Raw genomic sequence first — 11,031 nt, 5'->3', positions numbered from 1 at the left:
AGAGATGTCTGCAGTGCCCAGGATGTGTGAAGTCACTGGGCTGTCGTGTTAAGTTAGCATATTAGCCTATTCATGAAGCTCAGGCCAACTGGAGCAGAGAGGAAAACTGGCCCTAACCGGCCTATACTGAATTACCATTAGGCTGCATCTCCAGTCCAAACATCATTACATGCCCTCTTCAATCTGAGCAGCACAATTATCATTACTGCTCATCAGTACCTACGTAATATAGAGGCTGCCCTCACCGCTGTTACACTGAGCACTCTTTTCACAGTGTGTTACTACCGTCTTACTACTGAGTTACTGCTATGTGTTTGTTGAGTTGAATTATTTTGCTGATGAGCTGATTACTGCTATTGGTCATACTATTTCCACTGAGAAGACAGTTCTACTGTATGTAGAATGGTGTGTGTGTGTGCGCGTGTGTGTGTGTGCGTGGTGGCACTGCACAGACTCTCCATCTCTCTCCTTCTGCTTCAGCACACTGTCGTTTCCCCCAGGCCAACGCTACCCACAATGCACCACTCGCATGTCATCGCATTCAGACACCGTGAAATCATCTTCTCTCCTTCTGCCCTCTTTTCTTCCTTCTCACTCTGTCTCTCTCTCTATTCTCCTCTCAGTATCTTTCTCTCATTCTATATTTTTGTATAGTCTCCTGTCTTAACTACTTTGTCTCTCTTCATCTCTATTATCCGCTCATCCTCTCTATCATATAAAGTATCTCTCTACTGTCCTCCTCCCCCTCTTCCCTCTTTTCTCTCTAAACCCTTTCTTGTCTTACCTTTCTTTTCTTGCACTTGATGTCTTTGCAACCATCTTTAAATCCCTATCACGCTTTCTGTTTCAGAACATCAGTCTAATCTGGACAGGAATGGTGTCCTGCTGTTGTTTCAAAACTCAGAGATGAGCTCCATACCGCCCCCTTGTGTCCGATGCAGGGGGTTGATACTGTATGTGGTAAAGCACAGATAGATAGAACATGTTGCACTATAAATCAACTCTCCCTCAAACACAGTGGAGCTGATCTAGGGCCTGCTAGATCATCCCAGTGATGAGAAGATTGTCTAAATTGCTGCACATGTTGTGACAGAATAAGATTACCCATAATCCCAGGACACAATGACACTGAATACATCAGCCACGTTCAGACAGCAGTTAGGGAGGAGGTGAATAATCCTGAGGACAGCACATACTGAGCGTTACAGAAGAGGTTGTGTGTGCGTGTGCCTGTGCGTGTGTGTGTGTGTGTGTGTGTGCGTGCGTGCGCATGTGTGTGTGTGTGTGCGTGCGCGTCCATCCTTCAGTTCTATATCATTACCCAAAGGAGGTATTTCTACAACACCGGTATATTCCTGCTTAGAGAGAGGTGGGTAATGATGTCATGGAACAGAAATATCCTCCATTAGACATCTTTTATCCTCATTTAATACGCCAAAGGGAAGAACACATTATGTTGAAATAGAGTAGGAGAGTTCCTCTTCAAGGAGGTGAAGCAAAGACCTACAACAGCCTTTTCCTTCTCTCTCGAGTCCTCTTACACAAAAACACACACACACATTCCCCTAACACACAAACACACACACATTCCCCTAACACACAAACACACACACATTCCCCTAACACACACACACATTCCCCTAACACACAAACACACACACATTCCCCTAACACACACACACATTCCCCTAACACACAAACACACACACATTCCCCTAACACACAAACACACACACATTCCCCTAAATGAACACACACACACATACATTCCCCTAACACACACACACACACATTCCCCTAACACACAAACACACACACATTCCCCTAACACACAAACACACACACATTCCCCTAACACACAAACACACACACATTCCCCTAACACACACACACATTCCCCTAACACACAAACACACACACATTCCCCTAACACACAAACACACACACATTCCCCTAACACACACACACACATACATTCCCCTAACACACACACACACACACATTCCCCTAACACACAAACACACACACATTCCCCTAACACACAAACACACACACACATTCCCCTAACACACAAACACACACACATTCCCCTAACACACACACACACACATTCCCCTAACACACAAACACACACACATACATTCCCCTAACACACAAACACACACACATTCCCCTAACACACAAACACACACACATTCCCCCAACACACACACACATTCCCCTAACACACAAACACACACACATTCCCCTAACACACAAACACACACACATTCCCCTAACACACACACACACACATACATTCCCCTAACACACACACACACACACACATTCCCCTAACACACAAACACACACACATTCCCCTAACACACAAACACACACACATTCCCCTAACACACAAACACACACACATTCCCCTAACACACACACACACACACATTCCTCTAACACACACACACACACACACCACACATAAACACACACACACATTCCCCTAACACACACACACACATACATTCCCCTAACACACACACACACACATTCCCCTAACACACACACACACACACACCACACATAAACACACACACACATTCCCCTAACACACAAACACACATACATTCCCCTAACACACACACACACATACATTCCCCTAACACACACACACACACATTCCCCTAACACACAAACACACACACATTCACCTAACACACAAACACACACACATTCCCCTAACACACACACACACACATTCCCCTAACACACACACACACACACACACACACCACACATAAACACACACGAATTCCCCTAACACACAAACATACACACATTCCCCAAACACACAAACACACACACATTCCCCAAACACACACACACACACACACACACACACACACACACACACACACACACACACACACACATATGTTCCCCTAACACACAAACACATTCCCCTAACACACAAACACACACATTCCCCTAAAACACAAACACACACATTCCCCTAACACACACACACACACACACACCACACATAAACACACACAAATTCCCCTAACACACAAACAGACACACATTCCCCAAACACACAAACACACACACATTCCCCAAACACACACACACACACACACACACACACACACACACACACACACACACACACACACACACACACACACACACACACATACGTTCCCCTAACACACAAACACATTCCCCTAACACACAAACACACACATTCCCCTAACACACAAACACACACATTCCCCTAACACACACACACACCACACATAAACACACACAAATTCCTCTAACACACAAAAACACACACATTCCTCTAACAAACACACACACATTCCCCTAACACACACAAACACACATTCCCCTAACACACAAACACACACATTCCCCACACACACATTCCCCACACACACACATTCCCCACACACACACACACATTCCTCACACACATTCCCCACACACAATCCCCACACACACACACATTCCCCACACACACACACATTCCCCACACACACACACACATTCCAATAAGACACACATTCCCCTAACACACACAAACAGACACATTCCCCTAACACACACAAACAGACACATTCCCCTAACACACAAACACACACATTCCCCACACACACAAACATTCCCCACACACACACACATTCCCCTAACACACACATTCCTCTAACAAACACACACACATTCCCCACACACACACACATTCCCCACACACACATACATTCCCCTAACACACACATTCCTCTAACAAACATACACACATTCCCCTAACACACACAAACAGACACATTCCCCTAACACACAAAAACAGACACATTCCCCTAACACACACACGCACGCATTCCCCACACACATTCCCCTAACACACACAGTCCTCTAACAAACACACACACATTCCCCACACACACACACACATTCCCCACACACACATTCCCCTAACACACACATTCCTCTAACAAACACACACACATTCCCCTAACACACACAAACAGACACATTCTCCTAACACACAAAAACAGACACATTCCCCTAACACACAAACACACACATTCCCCACACACACACACATTCCCCACACACATTCCCCCCCCCCACACACACATACATTCCTCTAACAAACACACACACATTCCCCTAACACACACACATTCCCCTAACACACACACATTCCCCTAACACACACACATTCCCCTAACACACACACATTCCTCTAACAAACACACACACATTCCCCCCACACACACACACATTCCTCTAACAAACACACACACATTCCCCTAACACACACAAACAGACACATTCCCCTAACACACAAACACACACATTCCCCACACACATTCCCCACACACACACATTCCACACACACATTCCCCACACACATTCCCCAAACACACACACACACACACACACACACACACACACACACACACACACACACCTACAGACATGGATGGTCACATTTTGTTTCCTGGTTAAAAATCTTGATAGCCATTAATGACATGATGTATGAGGTAACAGACAAACACACAAACACTCCCCTAACACATTAGCACACATTCTCCTAACACAAACGCACACATTCTCCTAACACAAACACACACCTTCTCCTAACATATAAACACACACCTTGAAAATATGGAGAGTGGTACTCAGTGATGTGTTGGATTTGCCACAAACATAACACTTTGTATTCAGGACAAAAAGTTAATTGTTTTGTCAAATGTTTTTGAAGAATTACTTTAGTGCATGTTTCTGAATATTTGTGTTCTGTACAGGCTTCCTTCTTTTCACTCTGTCATTTAGGTTAGTATTGTGGAGTAACTACAATGTTGTTGATGCATCCTCAGTTTTCTCCTGTCACAGCCATTAAATCCTGGAACTATCATAACAAAGGGGTTGAATACTTATTACTGTTTTTTCCAACTGCTTACACACAAAATCTTTTCATGTCACACGATTTTTGAAACCTCTCACTCAAAGTGCAACACTACACACCAAATATCCAAAACCATAAGTTATTTCTCATCCTTTGACTCTGTTGTCAATTGCATAAAACACTTTTTTCAAATCTCTACACACAATTCTCTACCTAAAACACAAAAATCTAACAGGAAGTGACTTGCTTTCCTTTTCCAAACACAACCTATCAAAATGCTACACTTATTCACTTATTCACACACACACTCCTCACATGTCAAACACTAATAGCATAACTGATCACTAACTAATCACTGCTTTACTGTAGTATAGGCCTATAATAATAGACAGTAACAGCAGTATACTGTAGGTAGGGATAAAGTGACTAGACAATAGGATAGATAATAGACAGTAACATCAGTATACTGTAGGTAGGGGTAAAGTGACTAGACAACAGGATAGATAATAGACAGTAACAGCAGTATACTGTAGGTAGGGATAAAGGATAGATAACAGACAGTAACAGCAGTATACTGTAGGTAGGGATACAGGATAGATAATAGACATTAACAGCAGTATACTGTAGGTAGGGGTAAAGGATAGATAATAGACAGTAACAGCAGTATATTGTAGGTAGGGGTAAAGGATAGATAATAGACAGTAACAGCAGTATACTGTAGGTAGGGATAAAGTGACTAGACAACAGGATAGATAATAGACAGTAACAGCAGTATACTGTAGGTAGGGGTAAAGGATAGATAATAGACAGTAACAGCAGTATACTGTAGGTAGGGGTAAAGGATAGATAATAGACAGTAACAGCAGAATACTGTAGGTAGGGGTAAAGGATAGATAATAGACAGTAACACCACTATACTGTAGGTAGGGGTAAAGGATAGATAATAGACAGTAACAGCAGTATACTGTAGGTAGGGATAAAGTGACTGGACAACAGGATAGATAATAGAAAGTAACAGCAGCTTGATGAGTCAAATGAGTTAGTGCAAAACGGTCAGTGCAGATAGTCTGGGTATCTATTTGGTTAACTATTTAACTAATTATTATATTGTATTATATTTATTATGTATTATTGCTTGGGGGTAGAATCTGTTCAGGGTCCTGTTGGTTCCAGACTTGGTGTATCGGTACCCCTTGCTCTGCGGTAGAAGATAGAACAGTCTATGATTTGGGTGATGAGACGACTCCGGGTTCCTGGCCTTCTAGGCAGAGTTCCTCTGTCCAGTGTCTGTGTTCTTTTGACCATCTTAATCTTTTCTTTTCATTGGCCAGTCTGAGATTTGGCTTTTTCTTTACAACTCTGCTTAGAAGGCCAGCATCCTGGAGTCGCCTCTTCACTGTTGACGTTGAGACTGGTGTTGTGCAGGTACTATTTAATGAAGCTGCCAGTTGAGGACTTGTGAGGTGTCTGTTTCTCAAACTAGACACTCTATTGTACATATTTTCCTCTTGCTCAGTTGTGCACCGGGGCCTCCCACTCCTCTTTCGATTATGGTTAGGGCCAGTTTGCTCCGTTCTGTGAAGGGAGTAGTACACAGCGTAGAACACAGCGTTGTACCAGATCTTCAGTTTCTTGGCAATTTCTTGCATGGAATAGCCTTAATTTCTCAGAACAAGAATAGTCTGACGAGTTTCAGAAGAAAGATCTTTGTTTCAGGCTATTTTGAGCCTGTAATCGAACCCACAAATGCTGATGCTCCAGATACTCAACTAGTCTAAAGATGGCCAGTTTTCTTGCTTCTTTAATCAGGACAAATCAAATCAAATGTTATTTGTTACATGCGCTGAATACAACAAGTGTAGACTTCACCATGAAATGCTTACTGACAAGCCTTTAACCAACAGTGCAGATCAAGAAGAAAATATTTACCAAGTAGACTACAATAAAAAGTAGTAATAAAAGTAACAAAATAACAATAACAAGGTTATATACATACCGAGTCAGTGTGGAAGCTATATACAGGGGGCACCGGTACCGAGTCAGTGTGGAAGCTATATACAGGGGGCACCGGTACCGAGTCAGTGTGGAAGCTATATACAGGGGGCACCGGTACCGAGTCAGTGTGGAAGCTATATACAGGGGGCACCGGTACCGAGTCAGTGTGGAAGCTATATACAGGGGGCACCGGTACTGAGTCAGTGTGGAAGCTATATACAGGTGGCACCGGTACCGAGTCAGTGTGGAAGCTATATACAGGGGGCACCGGTACTGAGTCAGTGTGGAAGCTATATACAGGGGGCACCGGTACCGAGTCAGTGTGGAAGCTATATACAGGGGGCACCGGTACTGAGTCAGTGTGGAAGCTATATACAGGGGGCACCAGTACCGAGTCAGTGTGCAGGGGTACAGGCTAGTTGAGGTAATCTGTACATGTAGTTGGGGACAAAGTGACTATGCATAGGTAACAAACAAACACAGAGTGTACAAAAGGGAGGGAGGGGGTCAATGTAAATTGTCCGGTGGTGATTTTATGAATTGTTCAGCAGTCTTATGGCTTGGGGGTAGAAGCTGTTGAGGAGCCTTTTGGTCCCAGACTTGGTGTTCCGGCACCGCTTGCCGTGCAGTAGCAGAGAAAACAGTCTATAACTTGTGTGACTGGAGTCTCTGAATATTTTATGGGCTTTCCTCTGACACCGCCTATTATATAGGTCCTGGATGGCAGGAGGCTTGGCCACACTGCCAGTTGTTTGACCTCCTCCCTATAGGCCATCTCATTGTTGTCTGTGATCGGGCCTACCACTGTTGGGTCGTCAGCAAACTTAATGATGGTGTTGGAGTCGTGTTTGGCCAAGCAGTCGTGGGTGAACAGGGAAAACAAGAGGGGAAGAAGTATACACCCCTGAGGGTCCCCAGTGTTAAGGATCAGCGTGGCAGACGTGTTGTTGCCTACTCTTACCACCTGGGGGCGGCCTGTCAGATAGTCCAGGATCCAGTTGCAAAGGGAGGTGTTTAGTTCCAGAGTCCTTAGCTTAGTGATGAGCTTCGTGGGCACTATGGTGTTGAACGCTGAGCTGTAGTCAATGAACATCATTCTCACATAGGTGTTCCTTTAGTCCAGGTGAGAAAGGGCAGTGTGGAGTGTGATTGAGATTGCGTCATCTGTGGATCTGTTGGGGCGGTATGCAAATTGGAGTGGGTCCAGGGTGTCCGGGAGGAGGCTGTTGATGTATGACATGACCAGCCTTTCAAAGCACTTCATGGCTACAGACGTGAGTGCCACAGGGCGATAATCATTTAGGCAGGTTACCTTTTGTTCCTTGGGCATAGGGACTATGGTGGTCTGCTTGAAATATGTAGGTATTACAGACTCAGTCAGGGAGAGGTTGAAAATGTCAGTGAAGACACTTGACAGTTGGTCCATGCATGATTTGAGTACATGCCCTGGTAATCCGTCTGGTCCAGCGTCTTTGTGAATGTTGACCTGTTTAAAGGTTTTGTTCACATCAGCTACCGAGAACATTACCACACAGTCATCCAGAACAGCTGGTTCTCTCAGGCATGCTTCAGTGTTGCTTGCCTCGAAGCGAGTATAAAAGGCATTTAGCTCGTCTGGTAGTCCCGTGTCACTGGGCAGCTCGCGTCTGGGTTTCCCTTTGTTGTCCGTAATAGTTTTCAAGCCCTGCTACATCCGACGAGCGTCAGAGCCGGTGTAGTAGGATTCAATCTTAATCCTGTATTGACGCTTTGCAAATTTGATAGTAAACAGTTTTCAGCTGTGGTAACATAATTGCAAAATGGTTTTCTAATGAAAAATTAGCTTTTTAAAATGATAAACTTGGATTAGCTAACACAACATGCCATTAGTACACAGGAGTGATGGTTGCTGATAATGGGCCTCTTTTCGCCTATGTAGGTATTCAATAACAAATCTGCTGTTTCCAGCTAAAATAGTCATTTACAGCATGAACAATATTTACACTGTATTTCTGATCAATTTGATGTTATTTTAATAGACAAAAATGTGCTTTTCTTTCAAAAACAAGGACATTTCTAAGTGATCCCAAACTTTTGAACGGTAGTGTATGTAAATGTGATATTTCATTTTTTTTCTTTATCTAAAAACCTGTTTTTGCTTTGTCATTATGGGTTATTGCATGTAGATTGATGAGGGGAAAAAAAACATGGAATCCATTTTAGAATAAGGCTGTAATGTAACAATATGTGGAAAAGGGCAATGGGTCTGAATACTTTCTGAATGCGCTGTACATGGGTCCCGTACATGGGTCCCGTACATGGGTCCCGTACATGGGTCCCGTACATGGGTCCCGTACATGGGTCCCGTACATGGGTCACGTACATGGGTCCTGTACATGGGTCCCGTACATGGGTCACGTTGTCCAGCGCCACACTTCCCAACGTAAACTTTCCCTGACACACACACACACACACACACACACACACACACACACACACACACACAACAGTCCTCCTCCATAGCCAGCTGTGTGCAGAAGTAAGGCCAAAGGTTGACCTTCAACCTTGCCTGAGGCTAGAGGGGAGGACAGCCATTTGCTGTCCAAGCAAGATGACACACTATCCAGATCAACAGAGTCTGAGTGAGAGTGTGAAGGAGAAGGCACCATCGAGGAGAGTGTGTGTGTGAGAGAGAGTGTTGTGTGCTAGATGCAGAATGTGTGCGTGTCCAGAGCTCAGTGTGTTTGTGTTTGTGTCTGTGTGTATGTGTGTGTTTTGAAGGAGTTAAATCAACTCACCGGCAGCAATGGGTGATTTTCTTTCGTCCAGTAGCTGAATGGCAGTGCTGGCCAACACTACACTATTATTGTCCTTCCCTAGGACACATACAGAACACACACCATCAGTCTCCTTGTCATCACTACAATAAGCATTCCTGCAGGGTATCTACATTATATACTATAGTAATCAAATGACCACGGCAACCTCAGAAAGTAAATAGAAGATCACCAGTATTATTAGAGTGTGGTTTAATGGACTCCCTGAGGCAACAGCAGGCCACTCAAAACATGTTCTTTCAATAATACTATTGGAAGGGCACTGGTTTCTCTGAGTGTGTGTGGGTGTGCATGTGTGTGTGTGTGTGTATGTGTGTGTGTGTGTGTGTGTGTGTGTGTGTGTGTGTGTGTGTGTGTGTGTGTGTGTGTGTGTGTGTGTGTGTGTGTGTGTGTGTGTGTGTGTGGGTGTGTGGCAGCTCGTTATAACATATCTAATTTCAACCCATAGCAATCAGCCCTGTCCACAAGAACACAGTCCAGAATTAATAAAAGCGATAGAGAGAGAGAGAAGAGAGAAGGAGAGACAGAGAGAGACAGAGAGAGAGAGGGAGAAACAGAGAGAGAAGAGAGAAGGAGAGACAGAGAGAGAAAGAGAGAGAGAGGGAGAAACAGAGAGAGAAGAGAGAAGGAGAGACAGAGAGAGAGAGAGAGAGAGAGACAGACAGAGAGAGAAGAGAGAAGAGAGAAGGAGAGACAGAGAGAGAGAGAGAGAGACAGAGAGAGATGAGAGAAGAGAGAAGGAGAGACAGAGAGAGACAGATAGAGAGAGAGAGAGAGAGAGAGAGAGAGAGAGAGAGAGAGAGAGAGAGAGAGAGAGAGAGAGGAGCGAGAGAAAGAGGGAGGGAGAGAAAGAGGGAGAGAAAGGGGAAGGAGAAGGAAAACATGGAAATAGGGATAGAAATAACTAGAAAAGCAATGGTAAGGGAAAAATGGATTTGGTTGAATGCAATCATCCTCCGCAAAATATGTGTGTAATGGAAACGGTTTATGTTAGGCAATAACCATTTACATATCAACTTATTTTCATGTTCCCTCTCAGGCATTTGGCTGCAATATGGTACCAACCACTAAAAACAGCCCTCTAAACATCTCACTACTGGGAGAGTTAAACAGGAAGGACTGTGTTTCTCTCTCTCTCGCTGTGTGTATTTGAACCACTCATGTAATTTCTCCAGTGGACACAGGGTGGAGCAGTTGTACCAGATTCGGCTGTGTGTTCAGGCTATCAAAGGAGGACTGTTCAGTGATGTTTTCACATAGAGGACAGGTGTACCTACCTGTGTTGAAGGGGAGAGAGTAGACAAAGGTTCCCGG

At 44.2% G+C, this 11,031-nt stretch overlaps 1 protein-coding gene across 1 annotated transcript in view; it reads right to left on the bottom strand.

Annotated features, from left to right (window-relative positions):
- The window catches only part of LOC139368897 (calcium channel, voltage-dependent, alpha 2/delta subunit 3a), a 249,861-nt gene that overhangs the window by 57,490 nt on the left and 181,340 nt on the right, over nt 1-11,031 (bottom strand). The window contains exons 23-24 of the mRNA XM_071108374.1: nt 10,995-11,031; nt 9,679-9,756 (exon numbers count right to left, since the gene is read on the bottom strand). The exon at nt 10,995-11,031 is cut by the window's right edge and continues 85 nt beyond it. Coding sequence (XP_070964475.1) covers nt 9,679-9,756; nt 10,995-11,031 — 115 coding nt within the window. The remainder of the gene's footprint in view (nt 1-9,678; nt 9,757-10,994) is intronic.

The sequence above is a fragment of the Oncorhynchus clarkii genome, chromosome 16, assembly GCF_045791955.1.
Source record: "Oncorhynchus clarkii lewisi isolate Uvic-CL-2024 chromosome 16, UVic_Ocla_1.0, whole genome shotgun sequence".
Lineage (NCBI taxonomy): Eukaryota > Metazoa > Chordata > Actinopteri > Salmoniformes > Salmonidae > Oncorhynchus > Oncorhynchus clarkii.
The sequence above is the reverse complement of the archived record's forward strand: the minus strand, read 5'-3'. Positions and strand labels throughout refer to the sequence as shown.